General features: G+C 43.6%; 1 protein-coding gene across 1 annotated transcript; it reads right to left on the minus strand.

The window, feature by feature from the left end:
* Positions 1–1,897: 1,897 nt before the first annotated feature.
* On the minus strand, positions 1,898–25,159 carry UBASH3A (ubiquitin associated and SH3 domain containing A). The gene is made up of 14 exons (XM_014938047.1): positions 25,046–25,159; positions 21,530–21,583; positions 20,224–20,410; positions 17,330–17,528; positions 16,473–16,642; positions 15,349–15,557; positions 14,362–14,488; positions 12,374–12,473; positions 10,950–11,072; positions 10,058–10,150; positions 8,855–8,999; positions 4,581–4,693; positions 3,963–4,069; positions 1,898–3,070 (listed from the first exon to the last, which is right to left on the minus strand). Exons 1-14 carry the CDS (start codon positions 25,156–25,158, stop codon positions 2,933–2,935), a joined length of 1,878 nt encoding a protein of 625 aa, XP_014793533.1. The 5' UTR covers position 25,159; the 3' UTR covers positions 1,898–2,932.
* Between the last annotated feature and the right edge of the window lie 1,932 nt (positions 25,160–27,091).

The following is a 27,091-nucleotide window of genomic DNA, read 5'->3' on the forward strand; positions in this document are numbered from 1 at the left end:
TTTGTTTTGCCCCAACCAGCATCTGTCCCTGGGCCACCAAGCACAAGACCTCCTGTTATGCAATACAGTTGCATAGACATGTGCCCCACTGGAGAACAGAATCATAGAAGCATAAAATCATAGAAGGGTTCAGGTTGGAAGGGACCTTAACAATCATCCAGTTCCAACCCCCCTGCCATGGGCAGGGACACCTCCCACTAGAGCAGGTTGCTCAAAGCTCCATCCAGTCTGGTCTTGAACACCTCCAGGGATGGGCAATCCTCATGACTTGCCTGTGTTTCTTCTCACATAGAGAGAAGGGATCAGTCCTGAGGCTGGAGCAACTTAAAGGATGAAAAGAAAATAGGCTAAGGTGTGCGACGCAGACTGCAAAGTCCTCCAGCTGTCTGGGGGTAAAAGGCAACTTTTCAGACGTGAAGGACAACAGCAGCATTCACCATAACAAGTACAGCTGCTACCACAAATTAGAACAGCACCAGGTCCTTATCAAGAGGCTGTATCCCTAGCAAAAGCTTGACCCAGAAACGCACACTCCATTTCTTGTCCACATTTCCTACTCCCTTCTTGCTTGGATGGGTTCTTTGGTGAGGAAATGGGGCACCCAAAGACCCTGCATCACCTGAGCACAGCCTGAGGCAGCAAGCGGTGTGGTGGGAGACCCTTGCTGGTTGCTGTTAGCATGGCTGAGTGTAACATGGAGATGTCACTCCCTCTCTCATTAGCGGGCTCTTCCCCTACACGCTGGTTTTCTTGTATCGCATGTCCCTGTCTCAGCTAGACCTCTGATTCACAGCCCTCCATAAAGACCACAGAGGACCCACGCCTCTGTCTTCAGGGCTCAGTGCAAAATTGTCTCTCACCATGCCTGCCCCTCTCAGCTGACAGCAAGCGTGTGACAGGGTGAGATGCGGGTGAGTAACCAAGCCACGGTCTCCTCAGCACCGCAGTGAGGTGTGATGTCACTTGGGGTTTTTAGCTTTTTCTGGGGCTGCATCCATAGCCACCCATCTCTTGTGCTTGGGCTTCAAGCAGCAAGGCAGTCCTATACCCTTCCTTGCACCACGTGCCAGCTAAAGGACCTGGGGCATTTGATTTTCGCTTTAAAATTATAGCATTGCTGGAAGAAGCGAGAGTTCAAGTAACTTCATCAGAGCCAGAAAGACAAAATGATTCTTTTCAGGCACAAGACTGAGATACAAAATCTCCACACTGTGACTGTTCACTCAACTCCTGCTTAGATTTTGGCTAACAGCTCATGCTAAGGCCTGATGTATGCTGGGTCTGGGACCATCAGGTCAAAGCAAGACCACCACTTCCTGGCAGGAAGGCCAGGAAGACCTAAAGGGCCATTGTGCAGCCATGACCACCTACAAATTGCTGCCTCCTGCAGCCATTGTCTTTTGTCTGGCAGTTTCCTCTGAATCCACTAACCTATGGAAATGGTATAGACCAAACCTCCAAGCAGGAGGGTATAAAACATCAGCTTACCCAAACCACTTTAAAAGAGGATCCAACAGCAGTGGGACTGCTGAGGATTTTGCATCTCTCAGTGTGATACAGGGGACGTCCATACCATGATGGAGGTGGAAGGGTGTGCATTCTCACCACCAGCTGGGTAATAAATTATTTTCTTTTCCTCATAGGTGCACGATATTAAGATTTATGGGTTATAAATTCTGAAGTCTTATGACTTGAATGGTGAATTAATGTGATAGACTACTCTGGGCAAAAGGGGATCCAAATGGACCTTGACACATACCTACAGATAAGGGTGTTTGTCAGATGCCTCAGTCCCAAAGCCTGAATGTTGGATGAGCTCTTCTGCATGTCCTGATTGACGGCTTACAACATGTATGCAGGGCTATGTCAAGAAGGAGTAGGGAGATGAAGGGTAAAAATGAAAATGTTTTTAGTTATGCTAAGAGAGAAAGAGAACCCTCCATTTTTCCTCTCTTTGAAAGAAAACCACTTGTGCTTTCCCAGAGGTAGTTATCTGAGAGGAAAACTAGAAAGAAAAATTACAAAGGAAAAAAAAACTATGGAAAGACATGTTACTTTTTGTGCATAAAATTTTAGGGCTACATTCCCTTGAACAAATCACTAAAAGAAGAGCTACAGAGACCTTTTGGGTGACCTGCCCAGTAGGTGTGTCTTCATTTATACAATTTGGCATGGAACAGCACAAAACAAAGCTGTTCTCTTGGGAGTGCCATCTCAGGAAGTGCTCAGCAGTTAGAGTTTCTCATGTCATGGTTTCATCACCAGTACAGTAACAGCAACCGTAAAGCAATCCCTTCAGTTTTCTTCAAAAAGGAACCATTTTAGTCCTTTTTGCAGTATGGATCACTCAGGAATCACTGAATGAGGAGCTGTTGTGATAAAAGGTGGACCACTTTGTATAATAGGCAAATAAATAGTCAGTGTGGTATTTCCCCTCACAGAACTGGCGCAGCAAACAGGAAGCTCAGTGGCTTTAGGTAGAGCTGGTCTCTGGGTAGGAGGTGATTTTTTTTCTGTCCCAGTTTCTCTGCTTGTCTGAAAATATCCAAATGCATGAAAAGAAGCAATTCTTCCTGGATGTATATTGGTCTTGGAAAATGCAACATTGTCTACTTCAGTGCCTCTAGTAGTGAAATTTATAGTTCCGCATTTATTAAACATTGATACTCTCAGAAAAGGTTAAAAGGTACTTTTTTCACCATCAGTAGAGTTAACTGCTCACTTGAGCACCAGTTCCTAGCTTGCTTCTTCTTAGCCACTGAAATGAAAACAAAATTCAGGCACCAAACTCAGAAGTGTTTTCCTATGATTTGGCAACTCAGAGAGGGTATTTCCCACCATCTGTAATTTGTCTGGATGAATCACTGGACTGTGCTGAACCATAATCTGTCTTTGGCTCATTTTTGACAACTGCAAAGGCAGAGCTGGCCTTCTAATCTTCCACGATACCGTTTCTCCAGTTAAATGCTGCATTTGCTCCATGAGTTAATGTCTTCACTGGTGGGTTGACCATCTGCCATTTGTTCTCCTCTTTAATCTCTTCACAGAAACACATGCCTAGTGAAGGGATCTAGGAAAGAATTTACCAGCAGAGTTACTAGCAGGGTCATTGCTTTGACATGACAGAGGAGGGCTTGCTACCGAAGAGAGCAGAGCCTGAGAATGTTCTGTGAGGAGAGACCAGGACATTTTGCCACTTCTGAAATGAGCTAAAAATAGACTGGAGGCCTGCGGGGCAAAAGCTGAACTTGTGTCATCACCCCACATTCATACTTGGATTTGATGATCAAAATATATTCACTCTTATGCAGACAGTGGTAGTAAAAATATATGTAAAGGCTGAATTCTCTGGTTGGTCACACCAAGGCAGATGGTAAGGAACACTGCAGTGAAGAAAACTGCCACTGGTGTTAATATGCAAACAAACGAAAAACCTTGGCGACCAAGTCTCAAGTGCAGGCACCACTTGTGAAGCTGGCAAAAAAAAACCTTTCTCCACCTCATTCTGTAGCTGAACACTGAAGTGAACTTACGTTGACTTGAAAAACACACAGCTTCTTAAAGAGTGACTCACTGAATGTAGCTGCAGGTTACACTCACAATACCATGGGGAACAGAGAGAAAGCTCTTAGCCCTCCTTTTAAAGGAAGGAGGCTAGCTCCAGATGGAGAGGTTTCCAAATGTGCCTCTTGTCTGTAGGTGTTACCTGCCATTGACTTTCCAGGTGAGTTGGATGAAAACCTTCTCCAAAGACTTAGCTGCTAGTCACATACTGTTCACCAGGAGAAAATTCTTCTCTTGACCTCCAGTGCTTTGCTAAAACTACATGAGATTCCTTTTGTAATGAGAAAGCTAATGTCATTGGTATTGGCATGCATCTCACTGTGTAACCAAGCTTCTTATTAAAAATAGAATAAACCAAAACAAAGATTTCTGCTGAAAAAAAAAATATATCTTCTTACCTTTCGTACCGTCTGGGCAAAGTCGCTGCTGTCTCTGGCAGGGAGCCCTATCAGAGGTCGGGTGAAAGATGCCAAGGAAGAGCCATGGCCCACAATGAGGATGACACCTGATATACCAGAGAAAGCAAAGCAAAGTAGTAAGGGAGCTGTAGCACTGTCAGGCTACCCATCAGCAGATGAGCATGAGGCTCTTTTGGGGCTGTTCATCTTTGCGGACCTCTTTGATTATGTGGCAGGATGTATTGTGCTGGTCAGAAAAAGTCTGGTGTGTTGTAGGCATGCCAGCTAGTAAGAGAAAGCATTTGCTAAGAAAAGATTAAAAAAAAGGCTTTCCAGAAAAGTAGATTATCTTATATTGTGCTACATCCCAATGTAGAAAGACCAAGCACAAAGTATACTCTTCCAATTTAGTACTCCACTGTCTTCTGTTTAGTTTTGCTTTCTCATTTCTAAATAAATCACATGTATTTTGATTTAGTGTAGCCCAGAACAAGGACTAAGAGCCTAATTTAAGCTCTGTGCAGTATCAACAACTCATGTTAAATGTGCTTCTCTTGGCAAATCTCTGCCTGTACCTGTTACTGGAACTGTCTGACAGAACATACGAAGATTTGAAACCTTTACCTTTGCTGGGGCAGGCAGTGACGATCTGTTTTATAACCGCAGAGCTTCTGCTTATGTATTCTTCATAACTTTCCGATGGCACCAGAGAAGAGAGTGGGAAGTTACCCCTGACAATAAAATCGAAAATATCTGTTAACGTAGATGAATATGGGGCACTGTTAGCGCTGTTGAATGGCTCCACCAGAGAAGAGGCACTTGGTTAAAAGGATATAGGTTTATCTACTGACTCTGCTGACATACTGCTACATCAGCTTGCATGGAGCATTAGCTTCCCACACAGTAATTTCTCGTAAATCTTACGGCTAAATCTCATAGCTCATAAAGCACCCGATGCAGGGAAAACCATGCCTTAATAAAACTTGTAGTTTACAGTGGAGATTATTTAAAGTAGGATTCATGCCTAAGAAAAGCTTGTACTTTGAGCAATTCTGTCGGGAAGGACCACTGCCCGGGTGTGGACTGCAGACATGCAGAGTAGCCCAGCTCTAGCAATCCTGATCCAGTTCCAACAAAGGGCAAGGCACTGATGATGCGAATGCTTTTAAAAATTACCTCAGTGTTAGTCTTCTTCATAAAGAAAGCAAATCAAAATCAACCACCAACAAGGCATATCTGCAGCAGTTGGACAAACGGATAGTAAAAACTTTCACTCCTAGAGTTAAAAAAACTAAATGTTTCCAAGAACATAAACCACAATGAACCTCTCCTAAGAATCTGAGCACTTCTTCTATTTTTCATGTTGTCCTCTTAATCTATCTTCTTCCAAAACGGGAGGCGTTCACTGCTATGGCTGGCAAATATCATTAGCCAAGCGTTGTGATACAATACAGAGTGTTAATTTGCTTTCTACAAATAGATGCCCCCTTGCTCCAGTTTGATTGTCTCCTTATTCAGTGAATAGGTAGAAGTGAAATTAGATTGATATATTGTGGTAAGGCATGGCATCACAGTGTACTTTCCCAGGTGAGTCCTCAATATACTGAGTCAGGACAAATGGCAAAAGTAGAAAATTGGTGGTACAACCATGTGAAAAGCTCATGCTGGATTGTTAATCATAGCTAATATTAATCCTGGCTAGGTCAGAAAAGTCTATACTGGAGTACTCAAAACTAGTCTGCCTTTTGGCAGAGCTGCATATTTATTTATTTTTTTTAATGTGCTGTCCTGTTTACACCTCTGTCCCTTCAGTATTAACCAAACAGCCTGCAACAGAACTGAGCATCCCCAGCACTGGCCCAGGTGGTTTCCAGGTCAAATAGCAACAGGAGAGCTAAGCCCAAGCTGAGGTCTCAGTGGGACTGCTGTGTCCAGCTGTGCGGGCTACAGGGCAAATGAGATGAGGATCAACAAGTAAAAATCCAGAGAGGAGCAGTGAACAGGGGTCCAGAAAGCACAGCCTACGAGGGAGGGTGGGAAGAGTTCAGCTCAGAGGACAGGCTGAAGAAGGATGTGATAACAGTCTGCAAAGGGCTGTTGTGAAAAGGAGCGCTCTGTTCTCCACTCAAAGGGTGAAGAGGAAAGAAATAAGTGGCTCACACTGTGACTGGCAGTCTTTAACAGCAGGAATGGCAAAGGCAGAGTTTATCCTGCTCTGGGACAGCAACCCTCTGCTTCTGTCAGAGCACGAGAGGAGAGAGAGGCAGGGTTACTGTCAGCCAAGCTTAGCTGCCCTCAACTCCACTGTCTGGCTAGGTCAAAGGAGACAAGTAAGCCCCTTCAGAAGGCAATTCATGCTGTCTTAAGCGTCTGACATAGGGTATCTAAGATGGAAAATCACTGTCTTCATAGCTCCTTCTTTCCACCAACAAGAAGGCTGCTAGGTAACCACCATAGCGTAGGCACCCAACTCTTAGATGTCTGCAACTGGGTCCGGTGAACCTCAAGGTGACTTCATCTCAGCACACAACACATGGGCAGCACATGTTTCAGCACCACTCATGTTGCCTTTTAGTGGCACCAGAAAGAGGAGAATTTAGGTTGGGTCCATTGCTGACAGGGAACGATCAGGGACTTAACCTAGTTGAAGGTTGTCATTTGCAGTGGGTGAATATGGTAAAACCAGCTCCTGAGACCCAAGGATTTTGAACCCTGCATGTGATTGGAAGAAACTGGCATCATATGTGCCATTTTATAGCTCATCCACCCCACGTTTGCCTGGAGCTGAGTGAGCTGTGAGGGATCTGAAACCCTGTAGGTAGCACTGCTTCAGAGCTTCCCCTCTGAACTTCCCACTGCTCTGCATTTGCACCTTTTTTGATGTGGAATTTTGAGACAAGTGATTTTTTAACAAAAAACCCTAGGAAAAACAGTCTGTTGGTGGTAAAAGACACCAGAAAGCACTATGATCAAAGAAAATGAAGGATTTTATTCCTTCATACAATTTAAAATGAAGATTGTTACTTGGCTGTCAGAAATGCATTAAGACATGAGAAGTTCTCTTTCCCCATTTTTTGTGTCTATGGGAAACCCCAGAGACACTCACATTTATTAGCTGAGTAATTTCCTGGATCTGGCTGTGCGCTGCAAACACAGAGCAGCCTGGCTTGTGAGCAAGATGAGGAGCTAGATTGAATTGGAGGCTTATAATTTCCTGCCTTGCTGTGGTTTGCAAGCACTCAGAAAAGGCATCACCACCACCACCACCCCCTCGCACCCCCCGATGTTGTGAGGGCCCCAGAAAGTCCTTGCTGAGCACAGTACTAATCTTTGAGCAACTCAAAGCAAAACAACCCCCCTCCCTGACCGAATTTGGCAAAAACAAAAATTCTAGTGAAATGCTACTATTCTGCCTGCCCCCCAAAACCTGGAGAGCAGCTCTTGTAGCTGTTGCTTCAGTGACACCAACCCGCAATGTTTCAGGTGTGGAGCTGTGCTCCCCAACACCTCCTAGCCTGGGTTCACCCACTGCTGTGGGGCGGACCTCTTGCTGCTGCTCTGCAGGCCCTAAATAAAGGGCTTCCTAACCTTTTCTAAACTGACATTTCTTTGTCGCTGAAAACAAGCATGTTACTGACCCAAAAGGTTGTTCTTCATATTCCTATATTTCTAATTATATGAGGTTCAACAAGGCCAAGTGCTGGGTCCTGCACTTGGGTCACAACAACCCCATGCAGCTCCACAGGCTTGGGGAAGAGTGGCTGGAGAGCTGCCTGGTGGAAAAAGTGGGGGTGTTTGTCGACAGCTGGCTGAATATAAGCCAGCAGTGTGCCCAGGTGGCCAAGAAGGCCAACAGCAGCTTGACCTGTTTCAAATAGTGTGGTGAGCAGAAAGAGGGAAGTGATTTTCCCTCTCTACTCAGAACTGGTGAGGCCGCACCCAAAAAACTGTGTTCAGTTTTGGGCACCTCATAACAAGAAAGACATTGAGGTGCTGGAGCACGTCCAGAGAAGAGCAACAAAGCTGGCGAAAGGTCTAGAGTACAAGTCTTATGAGAAGCAGCTGAGGGAACTGAGGTTGTTTAGCCTGGACAAAAGGAGGCTGAGGGGAGACCTTATCACTGTTTACAACTACCTGAAAGGAGGCTGTAGAGAGGTGGGGGTCTGTCTTTTCTCCCAAGTATAAGTGATATGACAAGAGGAAATGGCCTCAAGTTGCACCAGGGGAGGGTTAGATTACATATTGGGAAAAATTTCTTCATTGAGAGGGGGATCAAGCACTGGAACAGGCTGCCCAGGGAACTGGTTGTGTCACCATCCCTGGAAGTATTTAAAAGACATGTAGATGGGGCATTTAGGGACATGGCTTACCGGTGGATTTGGCAGTGCTAGGTTAACAGTTGGACTCAATGATCTGAAAGGTCCCTTCCAACCTATATGATTCTATGATTCTAAAGCATGCTTCACATCAGCCAAAGATAAAAACAAAACTCCTGGTGCCTGACACTAACGCCTATAATACATCTATCCTTGTGCATGACAAGCCATTGGTCTGTGTCAGAGGATCTGAAGGCAACACCAAAGAAGGGCTGATCCCATGCACAAGTATCAGATGATTGTGCATGTGCAGGTGCACCTGTGTGTTATGTGCATGCACATTCTCAGTTGTGCATGTGTGTCACTGTCTCAGAGCAGCAAACCAAGTTGACTCTTGGCACAAGACAGCTGACAGCATATCATATTTTGGGAACAGATCATGCAGGGCTGAATTTGACCATAATCACCCATTTTTTGCAGTGTTCATATTGGTACCTGACAAATTAGAATATGAAGAGATACCTCTGGAGAAAAAAAAAAATAAATGGCTTTAATAGCTAAATATGGAGCAATTACCTGTAACTTGTGTCTATTGTGTAAGAGGCCTCGGCCAGTTCTGTCAAAGTCATGAAGTTAGGAATTGCTTTGCTTGCTTCCCACTTGGTCCATTCAAACAGTCCTGGTTCCACCCTGATTTTGACTTTTTGATCTAATTTAAGCCCTGCAAGAACAAGAAATGTTTATTAAGAAGAGAAAGGTACACTCAAAATGTTACATTTGTGCTGTACATTCTACTTTTTTTGCTGTAAAGTTTTCATTAATGAAAAAAGAATTATTTATTGTTGAACAAAAGAGGATCGTGTTGATTAAACAAAACCAACATTACATTTTTGTCTGACTAACGCTAAGGCGCTACAAATTCTTACATTATTGTTATTATTTCTGGAGCTCTCTTGTGATGATAAGTAAGGTACAGGAGAGAATAGAATAAAAAATCCTCAGTAATGTTGCAATCTGCATAAACTTCAGACAGAAAATGTTTTTACCAGCTTTATATAGTATTTTGCTCAGTGGTCCCCAGTGGGGCGATAAATTGTCCTAAAGTGTTAGAAATTGAATTCTCTTGTTAAAACACACATTATTTTGTTGATTATTCTCAAGAGAGGTTACTAAGTAGCACTACTTCCTAGAAGAAATGCACTCCCATTGTAATTCTGATGTAAACATGGTAATGAACTTCAAACCTCTGTCAGAGCTGTCCTAGGGGACAAAAGAGGAAAAAAGAGGAGTGGAAGAGGGAGGGGGAGAAGAATGAAAGAAGTTCTGCAGTATGAAGGAATTAAACCAGTTTGGCTGGCAAAGGCAAACGCTTTCAAGAGAAAGCCCTCTTCCCTGATTCACATACATATTCTTCAGATTACTGAAAATACTAACTTTTTTGGCTCAGAATATTTTCTGGAAAGGGTGGCAATTTGATGAGCAGCTACTAATGTAGAATTCAACCTGATGTGAAATGCCTCTGTTTCTTGTAATATCAGATTCCATTTTAACTAGTGAGCATTAGAGTTAATGGGATTGTACTCTTCAGACATGGCAGCAGGTTTATTACTGCCTATATTACCAGCTAGGCAAAACTACCTTGTCTTCCCTGCGTAAATATAACAACAAATAACCACAAAGTCGTACATCTTCTTAATTGCTCATCTGAGAGACTTCACAGAAGTTTGATGAAGAAGTTTTCACCGTGGCAAAAGCACCTGGTGGGTTTTGCTGCCTTACCCTGCAGTATGTGTTGAGCTGTCTGTACGCAGCGGAGCGCGGGTGATGAGTACACATAGCTGACTGTCACCTCCTGGTCCAGCAAAGCTTCTCCTGGATGGGAACAGCAAAGTGAGTCGCTCTTTTACAAATCATGACAGATGAGAAACAAAGAAACAACTACAAAATACTTCCTGCAAAAAACAGCTTGGAGCTTTTCAGTTTCGTTGACATGGGGTACATCGATAGTCCTTTTCTATTCATCTTTCACACCGTCATCTGACTGAGCTCACTAAAAAGCTCATTCTAGTTGCAACAGCAGGTGTTAAAGGAATGTTGGAAGGATTATTACAGAAGATTCACTCCAAATCTGCAAACAGCAGTTGGGCATTTGGTTTTCTCCATGTATCTGAATGGTCAGAAACAAGCATTTGCACCAGGCTTGTGTTGTCACAGTCAGGTACAGAAACAACTTCAGGGAGCAGAAACAACTTCATCTGGTGAGTGCATTGATTCAGACTAACCCATACCACTCACCCGTCAGGTACATGTGATGGAGGTGACCACATGCTGCTGACCATGAAGCTGCTTCCTCTGGCCAACCATTCAGTGACATTCTGCATAAGACATTAGGCCCTTGCAGACCAGCAGCAGGGCACAGGTCATGTTGCAGCTTCTTTCTTTTAACTTTCTCTGCCAGGAGCTGGCACAATGGGTTTCAAAGATGGGCAAACAGCCCTGCTCTCTATTTTACTATTTAACAAGACCTTGCCGTAGTTGCCCATAGACAAGTGTTATCACAATGAGTGCTGATAGGAGGGTTTTCTACTGCAAAGCCAGTTTGAGCTTTTGCAGATGATGAAAGCCTGCTTCCCAAACCTTTACATTTGCAGTAGGCTATTATCCAGCTTACCTATAAGCTTTGACTGGAAAATACCACAGGAAGATAAAGGAGGATCACATTCGAAGTGCTTCATGCTGTCTTTCCGCTTTGGCAGGGTGGAAGGGAAGTTCAGATCTGCTCTGTAGTATTTTCCTGAAACAAGGCAGGACATTTTGCCACAGCACAAGGCAGTGAGTAGCTGAATGCATAGGTGGCATTTCATTATAATGGCTTCGTTTCTTCTGAATGGTTGGATGACTGGTTCTGAAAAGTCATCCCAGAGTGAGATCTTGACTGGCAAATGAAACAGATCAGGGCCCGTTCTCTGGCCATGAGGGCAAGTGATGAAGCAGGGCGTCTGCCCAAGGAGCTAGTCTCTCTTCCCTCCACCTCAAACAACCATGCTGTCTGTCCACTGGGACCAACTATGGTCTGTGCTCTCCCCAAGTCTCACCTGGAAACCATGTGGGTGAGAGGGAGCTGCCATCAGCCAAGACCACGCCAAGGAGACAGTTAATAGCTAAGCAGTTTGTGGGAACACAGGGCAGTGCCTGAACTCAGATGCATCCAGGATTATTTTAGTACTACAGACATAGTGTCTCACTGATTAAAAAAAACCTCAATTACCTTAAAGAGATCTTTATTACCTTAAAGAGATCTCCAGTTTTAAGGTCACAACACCGGCTTGGGAAAACACCTGTCCTAACAAAATAGCACCTCTTTTGCAAGCTCTGAAGGAGCAAAATGGGGGAGGAGAGAGAGGACAGGAAATCGTGATAATTCAGCTTTGCGGGGCCCAAATGAAACAAAAATCTACTCTATATCAATATTCTTTTACTATTGCCAAAATGACAAAACCCAGCATTACTACTGAAGAAAAATGAAAGCAATGAACTGATTATGCAACCAGAAGGTACTACTCTCTTATCTAGTGTGAATTTTGCACACTTAGTATAGGAGATCTCCAGCATCTCCAGCATACTGGAGATCTCCAGCATAACAAAAGATACTTTCAGCGTAAGGCTCTCCCTTCTGAACTTCCACCTTCTTGTTCCCCTCCTTCCTCCCGACATGTATTCCCCCATTCTGGGTCAGTTTTCTTCATGTCAGAACATACTTTTTGAAGGAGAGGGCCAGTAAATTCAGCTTTTAATTTAGGTATAGTGCGGACATCTCATTTCCACCACAGTTTGTGTGCTCTTCTTCCCCAGATTTGACTAGTGACGTACTATTGTTGTCCCAAATTATCCAACACAAACACGAAGGACTTTAGGACATGATGAAATACTGGTAACATGCTGGTCAAAGCAGTGCTGTATCTGGCTTGCAGTGTTACTCACTCTTTTGTGCCAGCGTTTACATTTACACATAGGAGTCTGAACCTCTTGTACCCATTACTGGGGTTAATTACTTTCAGTCCCGACTTGCTAAGGACCTTCCATTATCTTACTCACCATCTGCAGTCAAGCACTGTTGAAGCCAAGATTTGCCAAAGACCTGATCAACTCTTTCTCCGTGGCGCATCACCAGCATGCCTCTTCTCAGAGTGGCATTCTGAGAGACCTGTGTAAAAAAGATGTCTCATTACAATATTATAGATAACCTGCATGAAAAGTCTGGATTCCTGGATGCTGCCTGGTGGAGAAAGGAACAGCAGACTTGTCCTGTGAGGTTTATAACAAGCACAGAACAGGGAATAAAGGAACTGCTAAAATAGATACCCGTCTTTAGGACAATAGTAAGCCTGACTGAAGGCAAATGAAAGAGATTCCTGACCTTCATGGGCTACAGATTAGGTTTTAACTCTCTGTTTACACTAGTGAAAGGTAAGGCTGATAACAGATTTTTTAATTCCAGTGTAGAAAGGCATTAAAATTTTAATATATATCATATAGCCGGCATAAACGAAAGAGGAAAACTAGCTAAGATTTAAGTGGTAATGCTCTTTTCTACACCAGGACTAACACCAAGCTTGTCCTTCCCTTCCTAATGAAAACACTACCTTTACAATACTCAACTGACCCACAGTTCTCCTCTGAGGCTACTTTTTTACTCAGACTGCATGGAATAACAAAGAAGTCAAAGTAGCTTGGGGTTAGTATACAATGCATCTTAAATAAAGATGAGAGGAACAAGTCAAAAGCTTTAAAACTTTTTAACAGTAACCCACTGCAACATCACTGCTGCAGCACTAAGGTTAGCGATGTGTATCTTCAGCAGCAGAGAAAGGAACTCTTAAGAAGTGGCATGAGATTGATATTCATGTATTGGGCTAACCTCGATTGCATTTCTGTCATGGAACACAAATCAACCGCCACAAGATCAGGGTTTAATACTATGGTTTTGTGGTCTTGCTCTTCTGCTTAGGAGGAACCCAGAGGCCAGGGAAACTCCTAGACTGGTGACGTGCACATCTGCACAACGTGTTCCTCAGGCCAAGTAGTGGCTTTGCCACAGATCTAAGCTAGATAAGAGAGGCCAAGAGCAATCAAGAACCAGTGAAAGAACGTGTGACTTTTGCAGAAGTTTCTGTTTTACAGGCACACACAGAGCATCCTGGGAGACCTCAGGATGGAAGTTCCCTCAAGATGCCCTCAAGTTTATCTGATGTTAGCACAAATGAACCCGGTGTTATTCCCCAGCACAGCAAGAAGAGAGACTGTGGGGCCAGCAAGCCCAAGAGGCTTTCTGCAGCATGTCAGCGTGCCAGGTGCTTGGCACCCCTGACAGTCAGAGCCAGGCAATGCAGGAACAAACGTGCTGAACTAAACAAATAGAGTCTTTATTTGTTTTGCTCTTCCTACTAGAAGACCAGCGGAAAACCTGGGGAAAAAAAATCATACATGTTGATTTTGAAACTGGAACAAAAATATAATTCCATCAATGCTGCTAACCTTTCTATCTAGCTATTCTCTTGTTGCAGTTCTATGCAGTTATTTGCATTAGCTATGTATATAAAAATACAAAAGAAGATGAAACATTTAATTGTGCTAAGATCTGGGACCACAAAACCCACCAAAGTGACATCTATAAAATCTGGACATAAAAGTAACAATGAGCCTAATTCTGCTCTAGTTACTCTGCTATGAACCTATCCGAAAGTTGCACCTGCGTCTCACTTGACAGACTTGTCACCATACCCCTGCACAGCTTGCCCAGTAAGGCAAGAGAAACCTGAGCAGAGTTCTCATACGTTGTGCTAGTATGACAGGAACGAAAAGAGTTTTACCAAAGAAGGCAAGATTAATGTACATCAGATAGGTTACAAAATATTTTTGAGATATTATATCATACAGTATGAGCGCATGAGCGTGCATTACAACATAATATGAAAGTGCAGGACAAAAAAGGAAGACACTATTAAATTGATTAAATGCTTGTAATTAATAGCATATCTGCACAAGCACGTGGTAGAGATAAGAAATGGGAAAAAAACAATTACCTGAAGAGAAAGTACCTTGGTTACACTCCTTGACACAGTAGGATTATGGACTTCTCCATTCAGCTTTACATTAGGTTCATTTTCAGATTGCGTGAATAACCTTGAAGCTGTCACAAAAACATATTCCCTGTAGAAAAAGCAGAAGCAAGACACACACCAACATATGGGTGCACACACAAATAGAAGGGATATTTAAGTCACGATTTTGTCCACAGACGTGTGTAAATCAGGATTCATTCAATATTTTTTTGCACGCTTACAATCCACTTTGTCACACTGTTCTTGATTTAAAATCTGCCCAGTAAAAATGAGGGTAAAGTAATATGAACTGATGGCATATATTGGGTGTAGCCCTGCTAAAGTATAAGCTTCAAACAGGAAATAATACCTGGCTGCCTCCTCTCTGTCTCTGAGGATGCAGCAAGAAGTGCACCTACTCCTCCTGGCTTAGAAAAAATCAGCTCTAATCTACAAGTAGCATCAGCTGTGCTGTCAGCTGCAGAGCAAAGTGCAGGAAGCCAGACAGATGCCTGCTGATACAGGGTAAATCAACAAGATGAGGGTGGGCTCAAGGTGGTGGAGTAACCTTTTCGTGGTTTCATTTCAAGTTAACTTTGCAAGCTCTTGAAAGGAGAAAAAAGAAGAAAGAAGCAAGCAGTGAGCCAAGGCAGAAGGCTCAGCCTGCCCGGCAGAATGTGGTGTTTTAAAATTCATTAGGACGTTAAGGTTGTTCAAGAGCAAGCAGAGGTCAGCCCTTGAGCAGCTGAACTAATGAACTCTGGGTGACTGTGGGTGTGTGTTTTATGTCTTTTCTTCCAGAAGTCTCAGCATCCCACCCAGAGCCCCAGGACCCACCTCTGCTCTGCCCACATCACCTCCAGCTCCTGCCTGGCAGCCCACCGCTCACGGTGAGGAGGAACGCTGCCACAGCTGCCCAAGCAGGAAAACCAGCTGACATAAAGCAACACCCACAAAACCCTGACTTACCGGTGCTTAACCCACGTGTCTGACTCGTTGGCCCTCTCGGTGTAGTTTTCAGGAAGGAAACCCCTACAGCCGGTCCGATGCGAGGTCCCGATCACCCAGCCTTCACTCACGTCGGACTGCTGCCTCGGGTCAACATAGATGAAGTCCCCAGTGTTGATCATGAGTTCATCGATGTTCTGGGGCTTGTATTGGAAGAGGGCCCTCAGCGTCTAGCGAGGAACACGTAGCAGGGTCAGGCTGCTGGCCAGAGCCCACTGCTGCATGTGCCGCAGTGGTTCAGGGGATGCTTGCTCAACTCGATACTGGATACAGTGACCGGTGCTATTTTCCACTCTGCAGCGTACTCTTTAGCGGCACTTTGGCCAAGAAAAAGGAAGACTCTACCACAATTGCAGTATGCGTAAAAATAGGCACTTGGTTTTCATAAAAATACTTTTTTTTTTTCCCCTCTACCCAGTACAGACTTACTTGAAAGCAGACATAATAAAGGCGTTATCAGCTATTTTTGTGATACTTGCAGCTCTCCTGAGTGTGACCAAAATCCAATATGAGACTTGCGACAAAGAGATATACTGATCTGACTAAAAAATGTTGGTCATTCCATAATTTAAATTTGGAAATGAAACCTGGAAAAGTGTTTACTGGCTTTAACCAGGAATCTGTTGAACTGAAAATAATCACTGAGAACTGTGCTCTGCTCACTGATATTGAATCTGTGCAATTTTCATCATGGCTGGAACAATGACGAAAACTAATTTTGCTGAATGCTATTTTACTGCAAAGCTTTGTTCTGACAAATCCTAGCAAATATTCAAACATCATAATTTTCCCGTCTCTCTTATTTTCTCATGTACTGGTAAGATTAGGTTGGGTGTTTTTTTGCTGGATTTTGGAATTAGGACCTTTCTGACATGCAGGGCAAGCAGGCTATCATAAAAGTATCTTCTACTCATTCATGAGTACAGTTTTTCAACCAAAGAGGTACTTGAAACAACCATGTTTTTTGAAACAGTGTACTGTGCATGCACTGATTTTCTTAATGAAAAAAAAGAAAGCAGGCAAGATGACTGTAGCAATGAGTTTGACCATGGGCTCTGGAAATTAAATATGTCTGATGATAGTACCTGGTAATGCACAAAACGCATGTCCCGTGAGTAGAGAGCAGCTACCCACTGGCAGGTCTCTTCTGGGTTAATGTACTTGGCCAATTGTTCCAAAGTCTTCTGGTGGTGAGGATAAAACTTGTGAGCCAAGGTAAGGTGGAGCTGCTTTAGGCAGGGCTTCACATGGCAATCTAGGAATAAAACAATCATGTCACAAGATAGAAGCGAAGATCATTTAAAGCTCTTCTTGTTTTGTCCTGTATGCTTTTCATGATAGAGGAAATATCGTAGTCATTAGTAGTAGAGTAGATCATAGTTCTGCTGAGTAACTGTTTTGCAGAATGTAATGGTTTTCATCACGCCAAAATAACTCACAAATTTGGACTGGATTTTCTCCCTGGCTTCAGCTGTGAGAAAAAAAATAATTAACAGGGTTTGAATTCCTCTCCCAGTCTGAGATGTACTGAACTCATTTCTCCCAGATTAAGCTGTCCTGGAGATATGTGCCTTCAGTCTCCACTGGTGATGCAGCTCGCCTTGGATGTCGCTGGAGGGGGAATTAGGACCTATTCCTCAGGCAAGCTGTCAGGCCACCAGGCTTGGCCATAGCTCCATGGGGATGGAGGTCTGGGTTATCTGAATTTTGGCCTATGGAGTTAGACAGACAACCATTTCAGCTTTTAGTCAAAAGTACAGTGTCTTCAAAGTCTAAAACGTGCTCACCTAGCCATATTACTTTCAAATCTGTAGAAAGAAAGGATATTTGCTGGCATAAAACATCAGCTAAGCTTCCCTGAAGACACAGGAGATGCTTTCAAGTACCATGCCTAAGCATTTGTGCCACAATCCACCCATTTTCCTTCTGATGTTGGTCCTACCTGCCAGGGCTGCAGCCTCTGATGAGAATGACAGAGCAAACTCTTTGAGGATATTTGCATGGCTGTCACCAACAAAAAAGCCAAGATAGCTGGTGGATGAATGTAGTGACAGGGAAATGGATGCTGGAAAGCTCTGTGAAAAGCTGTCACCAACTCGCTTTAAGATGTCATACAATAATTCCACTTTCTGGTCTTCACACTGAAAGAAAATAGAAGAAGAGCAGGCGTTACCCACTGGCTCAAGTCCCTCTATTGTAGCCTGGGTCGTACAGTAATACCAGAAAACAGAGTGGGCATTAGACTTCCTGAGAATGACAACACACCCACGAACTTTCCTGAAATTCCTGATATTAAAATCAGTAGTACTGGGCAGTTTGATCATCACAGTATCCTGGTGCTATAATAGGAGATGAAGTCTTCCTTCCAATACCTAAAAGGGGCCTACAGGAGAGATGAGGAGGGATTCTTTATCAGGGAATGTAGTGATAGGACAAGGGGTAATGGTTTTAAATTGAAAGAGGGGAGATTTAGATTAAATACTTGAAATAAATTCTTTACTGTGAGGGTGGTGAGGCACTGGAACAGGTTGCCCAGAGAAGTTGTGGATGCCCCATCCCTGGAGGTGTTCAAGGCCAGGCTGGATGGGGCTTTGAGCAACATGGTCTAGTGGGAGGTGTCCCTGCCCAGGGCAGGGGGGGTGGAACTTGATGGTCTTTATGGTCCCTTCCAACTCGAATCATTCTATGATTCTATGATTCCCTTCCAAATCTAACCATTCTATGATTCTATGATTCTACTAGAAGGTCTACCTAGCCTGGGTAGGAAAGAATCAAAATATTTTACCATTTGACAGGTGTGCCTTAACCTGTCTGAAAAGAGGCAGGGATCATGATTTCTCTCTTCAATTCTAAGAATTTGCATTATTGTTATCCAACAGCTGAAATCGCTGCTGCTAAAACTTCAAGATCTCAGATGCTGAGTGACATACCTAGCAAAATCAGTCATCTTTTGGCGTCTTTGCCATTATGATCCTTAATGCCTTAATCACAGCAAATAAAAGGATTTTAGAGAGCCATGCTGCAACAAAAAATTGCAATTAAGCAGTTTAAGCAGAGAAGAGACAAAGATGAAATTTGTGCTGCTCAGCCAAAGACAGAAACATTAATGATGCTCCATTTCCACACTGCTTTTTTCTGGCCCACAGAGCTATTTGCTCCATTTAGCCTTTACACTGGGTCAAGCTGCTGAAAGGGAATAGCAGAAGAAAAGAAAGTAGCTTAGACCTGCTTAGACTGTCTTTCTCTCCTGAGCATTTCTTAAGCCACAAACCCACTGCCTGGTGAGGTTCAGGTGTGGGGAGGGGAGATGACCTGAGGGGCACTGGGCAGACTGGGCTGTGGGGGGAAAGGGGCAAGGGGGATCCTGCACCAGGACACGTGCCATGCAGCAGCCTCCTCTGGGGCTGACAAGTCCAGGAGCTGCAAAAGACATGGAGAGTCAGGAAACAGGAGAGGGCTGGATTGGGAGAAGGAGGTGGGAGCCAGGTCAGTGAGTCTCGCTTTCTGCCTCTGAGGTGCCCAGGTCACCTCTTGCTGACAGCTGAGGAGCAGAGAATAACACCAGAGAGTGCATTTACCCCCAGGAATATGCTACCTGAAACAGGGCTGAGGGGCATGAGGTGAGGGTTGCAATTCAGTCATGTCTTCCAGGGGTAGGCCTTTAAACTTGACACCTTTCAACAGCATGGCATTCGTTATTAATTGATGATTTTTGTTCTGTATAATTGTGATTAAAGGCCACGGGGTATCCTGCTATTCAATATTCTGCAACAAAATACTCTTATTTTCATTGTCTATACTTAGCAGCATGGTTTAGCATGAAAGTATGATTGATTAACATAATAATTTTGTCCAGCTGCTCTAACTCGTGTCTGTTTCAGCACACTCAGCTGCAGCTGATGTTCACGTGCAGCACCATCACCATGCAAAAACTGGATACCAGTCGGCTCCAGAGGTTTTCCAGACCTTTGTTGGTCTTTGCTGATACTGGCACATTCACCCATGTAGGAGAAGCAGCTCTGCTGGGAAGTTCTCTAGAGGGTTATCCATCATTCAGAAGGCTAGCTAGGAGGACAGTAGCATCTCCAGAACCAGAAAACAGCCCATGGAGTCCAGCTCAGGAGCCCGACTTCCATTTTAAATTATTGACAAAGTGACTCAATTGCACTGCTGGACTCCAGCCCAGTTCCCCTTGCTCCTTCCACCCTTGCTTCTCTCTTTTTCACAACATCTAAGCTTCAATAGATAATAGTCTTCTTAAGTGAAGACTTAGAAGTGCCTGAGACATGCCACCATAGCAGTGACCTTCTGTCTGGGGCTCTCTAGGGGAGACAGGGATTTCCCTGAGATTCCCATAGGCATAGTACCAAAGTTGTCTACATCCTATGATAAAGCTGTTACTCCTGCACAGTTGGCTGAAGGCAGTCACTGCTGCTCTGGGCAGGAAAGTTTAACATCCTAGATCAATGCATCAATGGGCATGGTCTCTCTTGACTGCCCATAGCTGCGGGTGGGGAGAAGTGCTTCCCACTGGAAGGTCCATGTGCAGCCTGGACTGCACAGGGTTGCTCTAGATAGATGCTAGACACATGTCACTCAGCTACCCTGAAGCATCCCACTGGCCACAGCATACAATTTTTAGGTATGATGAGGTGGTGGGAAGAAAACCCCCTGTGCCTATGCAGGGGCTGAACATTCAAGTATTAAGCAAACATGCCTGGACCTAGGTCATGTTAGTTTGATCACCAAGGAGAAGTTCTGGTGTAAGACAACTGTAGGCGGTCCACTTTCACCCGTTGTTGATATTCGACCCTTGCCAAGTCTTTTGTGCCTTACTGTGAAGAAGTCGCAGAGAGTGATGTGTGGAAAAACCTCGTGGGCTCTGTTTTTCCCGCACTGGCGCTTGCTCTCCTTCCAAAACTCTTGCAGATGGTTATGCAAACGGCCGGTGGGACACAAGTAAAGAGCATACTCCTGAGGGATTGGGTCCTCCAGAGAGGGATCATTGCAGTGGGAGTGCAACCTGAAATCAAGAGTGTATCACAGAGAATAAGTGTGTGCGCCACTTACTTTTGTTTCCTGTGGTTGAAGACATCCATAATAGAGACCAGAAAAAGGAAACACAAGGTTGTTATTTCCTTACAAATGAAAAGCTAAAATAAAAACCCTTTACAAATTTTGACTCTGAAATACTAACTAATGGAGAATGAGTTTTTCTTCTGCTTATTTTTTGTGTACTTCACATTTTACTATGTGCCTTCACTTCTTTCAATATCAGAAAATGAAAGAAAACAAAAAAGATTTATTTTAGGGTTTCTCAGGTAATTATTACTTCTTTTTTATGACTCAAAACAGAGTGGAAAATGGGAAAAAAATGTTGAAGAATGCCAGAATGAAAAATAATAGAATATTAAAAAAAACACTCAAAAAGAGCTAGGATTTTTATTCAGCCCTAGTAAAAGCATGCAAGACAAATGAGAAAATGCACAAGCAAAGATCAGAAGCTCATATCCCACATGGTGATATCCTCCACTCTGTTCTGCATATACTGTATATTTGGCTTCACAGATGTTGGATCAGGAATGATTGTTGGAAAGCATGGCAGCATCCCGGACAAAAAATTATTTGAGAAGAATCTACCATTCTCAAATGTCTCCTCTGGCTTCTCACAAAAAAACCCAAACAAACAAACAAACAAAAAAATAAAAAACCAAGGCATGGAGGACATTTACCCAAGGAGGGCCTCTGACCTCCTTCCTGGACGTGTCCTGGTGCATGCCCATAATCCTGGCTCAGATCCCAGGAACCCTTTGCAGAGGCAGTGAGTGATGGCCATAAATAAGCAGGAGGCTTAAAACTGAGAAGGAGTGACTAACATCACTGCGGTGAAAGCAGCTTCTTTTATCCAAGCTGCCTTTTTCTCCCCAGCTTTTTTGGTTCACCCTAGACCTTCTGCAAATAACCAGTACAAATACAATTATTTCTTTCTCTGAATAAACTTAAACATAAAAAACCCAAAAACCTCATATGCAGGGTTTCTTATGGCAGCTAACTTCAAATTCAGTGACAGAATCAACATACCAAGAAGGATTTTTACCCAGATTTAATGTGAAAGCACTCCTTAGAAATCACAGGTACTTACCACTTTGCAGCATCTTCTATTGTCTTTTGTCCAGTAGCAGCCAAGGCTTTTTGCCTAGAAAAAAAACAAAATTAATTCATCGGAATAACAGAAAGGAAACTCCTAGAAAGTAAAGAATCGACATGCTGTGGACGCCAAGTCTATTTTCCAACACAGAACCTTTAACAACTAGGCCATTCCTGGTAATTACTAATGTTCTTGAAGCCCTTCAGATAGTTTTTTTCCACTGCAAGTCTTTAATTCCTTGAAGACTGGTAACCTGTCTCCCCCCCAGGATGTCCTTCATTGTGTTGTGGAGGTGTTTCCTAAGCAGCCTTACAGACTATACAGATTTCCGTAGGGTTGGGTAAACCATCCATCCACGCACTGAAAGAGCAGGGCTTGCTCAGTTCATAGGATAATGTCCTGGTTCAAGATGACAGGCCCGAGTCTATACTTATAATCAAAGCAAAACATACTTATGTTGAGGCTTGAAAATCTGTGTTGAAGATCTCACATAGGCCAGCAGAGAACCAGATCTGAGCCAGATCTCAGCCACCATTTCAGTCCAAGATGAGGGACAATATCTCACATTTCTCTTTGTTAATACAAGTGTCATTCTCTAGGATCAGATTTGATGTGCATTTGCTTTTCTCACTAGAGCTTTCAGAACACCAGCTATGTGCTTCACATGAACAAGTCTTTGTGACTGAATGCTAGGTGATGGGTGAAGGATTCCAATGTTGAAGTAGCACCTGCACCCATGAACCCCATTTTCAGTCCTGTAACTCACAAACTTCTCAGAAGAGACATGGAGGGGAGGTAGAGACAGTGGACATGGAGGAAAACATGCTAAATTGCTTGGCATCTGGTCATCCCTTTTCTTCTATCTTGAGGCCACCCTTTCTGGCTGCCGGGTCTTGAGGGCATTGATTCATTTAGTTCTCCTCATGTTTTTATCCTCCATTCATCTCTGTCACACCAGCAGTGCAATGAATGCATTAAGCAACAGGACTCAGGCTCATCCTGAGTGTTTCCTTCTAACCTGTCTTCTATCTAGTGCAAAACGTACATCAGGGCTTGCCAAAAACATTGAAATGCACTTACATATATGTGCAACCATGCCTGGCTCTTTAGTGGGGGCTCAACATGGATGAGAGCTGATGTGAGTCTTTCCACTCAAGCTTTATCTTCTACCTTTCTTGTCCATAAAGTAAATCAATTGCCATGGCCAATTCTATGCAAAACCATGAGCTAGCTGGTGTAAAATTAGCCTGTGTCCTCTGTGACTGAATAGTCCTGCACATTTTCTTTCTGCCCCTCTGCTGGGTCCCCTTTCTCTGTCACATCAAGCACGAACAACCTGTGTTTCAGGCATTCTCCCCGTGCAGCCCTTCAGGCCGTATCCTGTTGAAATGTCAGTGCCTGCCACTGCTCAGCCAATGATGCTGGGCTTTGTCAACCACTTGTTACACCTCCAAGCGAGTGCTTTACCACTTCATGCCCTGCTGCTGGTCCTCCCACTCGGAAAGAAGCTCTGTGCAAACAGCCCTGAAACCAAATGGAGCTTCACTTCAGCTTTTCTTTACCCTAGGGCCTGCACAACCACAAATGTAATAAAACAAGCAAGATCTGAGAGCTTGGACTGTCATGCTGCTCAGCACTACCCCGTTGCTCCCTTGTGCTCCTCTTTGTGCCTGTGCCCACCTTTTGTCTCATCGTATACATTGGCTGCAGGATGCTTTCCATCGGGGTTCGTAGAGCCCTTAGCGTCTGGAGAGCATTAGGCTGTGACTAGACGTGCTATGCTTACAAGATAAACAGTAAATATTGAAAGATAATACATGAACTAAATTCTGTACATAGCAAATTCTCTGAGATAAAGAGTAGGAATAAACCATTGAAAATCTGTATTAAAAATAGTGTCACTACAGGGAGAATAAACTGACTCTTCTCTAAAGCAGAAAGCTGCTGATACAGTTCACTTCTGCCAAAGAACCAGGGGAGGCCCATTTTGTCGATCAATGCTAGGCTTGATCCTCACATATTTTGTTTTTGTTCTTTGAGGAAATGTTATTTTGGCGTGCTCTTTCTACATTGTGAAAGACTTTGTAGTATTTCCACCCTTCCTTGTTTTTCTCGGGCCAGGACATCTCAAAAGAACAGCTTCTCAGTACTTTAGTTTATGGTTCAGTACAGGCATTACAGACACAGCTAAAACATTTTATGAAAACACAGTCAAAATTTTGAAGGTCTTAAAGTCAACACAAGCAAAGAAAATTTAAAAAATAAAAAATAAAGTGCTTTTGGATGTTTTGTCATTTTATGTCAATTTGCATAGTACTTCTGCCATTGCTTCTTGTTTTTGACCTGGGAAGGAGAAAACCATCTCAGTACCAGCAGAAAGTGGTTCAAAGAGGATTTGAAGAACATCCAGGATAAAAAATTCAAAAAGTAGCAGTTGCTTTGGGGCGACCAAACATAGTATTATTAGAGAAATGATGAGCCAGGTTTTCAGCTGCACAACTAAAATTCCACCAGGTGTAGCTGGGAAAAAGGGATCCACAGTTTCCTTGTAAGCTGTGCCCATTGTGTCTGAAAGTTGCTCCACTGAGGTGTTTCTAGATAAGCAACACAGCACTTGCTTGTGACCTTTTTTGACTTGCTTATTTTTCCAAGAAGAGTCAAAATGGAATGATATTGTTCTCCTGTTAATTTTTTTTAATGAGGAGTTCTTTGACATTTATATAAAGAGATTTAGTTTTTGAACAGTTTGAACTGAAGTGCCCGTACTTGCCATTCAGAAGTTTAAAAATCCTCCCCAAAACTTCCCTGACTAGGGCAATGTTTGGGAGAGGAGTCACCCCAATGTTTCTTTTTTATTAACTTGGTTGGAAATGCTGTGACCACTTAATCTCTCATCCATTGAGGTTGCCAAAAATAGTGTCTGATTCTTCACTACTATATTTTGAGGCTAAGGTATTCTTTTGGAACAAGATCCTGATTCAAGACAGGAAGAAAAAGCGACAGACCTATGTGGTATCTTGTTAAGGAAAGCTTATTCTTTTAAAACTGTTTCCAGTGACAAAATCCTGTAAAAGGTCTTTGTCAGCCCTTAAAAAAACCTTAGGATGGAACTTATATCCATATTTAACTCCCTTATGGTAACAGCAATAAGCAGAAAAAAATGAAAGAGAGTATATCACAAGAGAAAACTTTGGACATCATCTTAACTTGTTGCAAAGCCTCTCAACCTGAAGACATGGAAGGGCACGTCTTTAGATATACACAGTATTTATAAAAATGGATGCAGAGTAACTTGATTTTGCAATATGAGCAATACACACTGTTCTACAAGAAATTCAAAGCAAGACATGTCTGATTCCTGCACAGGAACATCACCCCTGGGAAGCAGCACACTCTCACTCTTGATGAAAAAAAAACAGCTGTCTGCTTTCAAGATCTTATGACAAAAAGCTTATATCTTATATCTTAAATACCTCTTTCTGTGCAAAGGCAGCCAAACACATTACTCACGCGATATGAGCCGGGAATCCTTTGGCGAGGAGAGACTCGAGGAGTGCAGAGGTGCTTTTGCTCCTGCGCTTGTTGGACACCTTTGCGTACAGCTGTGTCTCAGCCACCGCCATCTCCTCCGCCTTTCCCCTGACCGCGCGCTGAGCGCTGACAGAAATTGGGAGGTGGGAGGAGGGTGCGAGGGAGGGAGGGAGGGAGGAAGAAAATGAGAGAGAGAAAAAAAGAAGCAGCTAAAGAAAAAAAAAAACAAACCTCAAACCTCTTGCGATCTTTTCTGACAAAAGCTGACATCCTGTTTTCTTAGCATCTGCATCTCCGAATTTTTGTTTTAGGTGGCTAAAGAAGCAAAAACTATCTGCAGGCTTTTCCCACCAGCCCCAGCAGAACAAGGTAAACACCACAGAGTGTGTGGACCTGCTGAAGGGTCTAAGGCTGGATCACTTTAGCTCTTCATTTTAAATTGTCTTCTGAAAGCCAAGAAATTCACCTGTGTTGCTACTGCAGTGTTGGGGAGGTGAGGCCCTGCAGCATCTAAGAAGTTAGTTTGTAGGCTGAATTCTTTCCTTTTGGGCTCAATTTTCATGTCTTCCAGTCCCTATTGTACATGGCTCCTGCTTTGGTCTTAGCCAAAGGCAATGAGCCAGCCAGCTGTGCAAGGTCAAACTCAATGTCCCATCTAGACATCATGCTCTGAGGATAGGTTTGGAGATGCTCAGGGTGGCAGCAGACAGAAGCCTGTCTATCCTGGTGGTGCCAGTCCCACTGCCAGAGCCTTTGCAGAGGTATGCTGGCTGGTCCCCAGGGTTTCCAGCATGGCCAGAGCAGGTGAAATGGTTGGAATCAACTTTCCCTGGCCTGGGCTGTCCTCATTGAAGGTAACACTGCTCCCTGGGGAGGACAGGATGTGTCACTCCATCGACTGAAAGAGTCACCTGAGCTGCTGGTGTCCTGAAATGAGCCTTCACTTTCTCCCCCTTGGCTGAAGTTACCCTTTGGGCATCTAGCCAGTTTTGGCTGCCTCTCCCATCATCTATCACTGCAGCATGGTGGGGAGAGCATCAGAGCACTGTGAGCAACTCAAGAAGAGCAGATTTCTTTATACATCCTATCCATCCTTATTTACTTTATTTTTTTTTTTTTTAATTTTAATGTCTCGCGTTTCCCATTTCCAAGGAAGGCTGTTGAAAAAGTGGCATAAGAGATGAGGAAGAGCTCTTGATGCCATGACCTAGATGTGAACAGTTTACAGGAATGTGGCAAGGCATCCTGTCCTTTGGAAGTGCCAGTTTCCACCGTGCACAACAATGGGACTAAACAGCTTCCCTCATCGCAGCCACATTCCAGGGAGATGGATTTTGTCATGGACAATCTTTATTTCTCCCCTGCCCTCTCGGGACCCTTGTTGCACTTACACTGACATGGCTTTTTGCTTCATGTTTCCTCCTTCTTCCCTGCACCTTCCCCACTGTCATGTTTCTTCTTAGTAATAAAAACCAAACCAAATTATTGCTACTCTTGAGCATTTTATGAAGCTGAGAACATTCTCATTTTCTAAATCCCAGAGTACAAATGAGTTGGTACTTCAGAAATATGCAACGCTGCTTGCGAAGTACCTCCAAAATATTGTGCAATATTTAGCTAGAAGAGTTCTCCATAACTGAAGCATGAGCCTTTTTTCAAAATCCTTCTTTAAGTGTGCGCTGCAAGCACACACCAAAGGGCAAATCAAGCGAAGGAAGACCAAGGTGAGCCTATGGGCCATGTGAGCAGAAGAGACAAAACATCTGGGGCTTCTGCCTTCTGCCACCCATGGTGAGATGCAGACTCCTCTTCTCCCCTGCATGACTTTTGGTAAAAGATGAGCGAGCACGAGCCTGGGCCCTTCGTGGTGCTCCTTTGCCGGGGGGGTGTTGCAGAAAGGTTTGCAAATACTACAATATTACTGGTCTCTCTTAGGCTAATTAAAAAAAAAAAAAAGCCTGCTGAATTTTTATCTTCCCCTTTCTGTAGCCATGCCACCCGGGGCCACCCGATACCCCTCACCAG

The sequence above is a fragment of the Calidris pugnax genome, unplaced genomic scaffold (assembly GCF_001431845.1).
Source record: "Calidris pugnax isolate Ruff unplaced genomic scaffold, ASM143184v1 scaffold25, whole genome shotgun sequence".
NCBI lineage: Eukaryota > Metazoa > Chordata > Aves > Charadriiformes > Scolopacidae > Calidris > Calidris pugnax.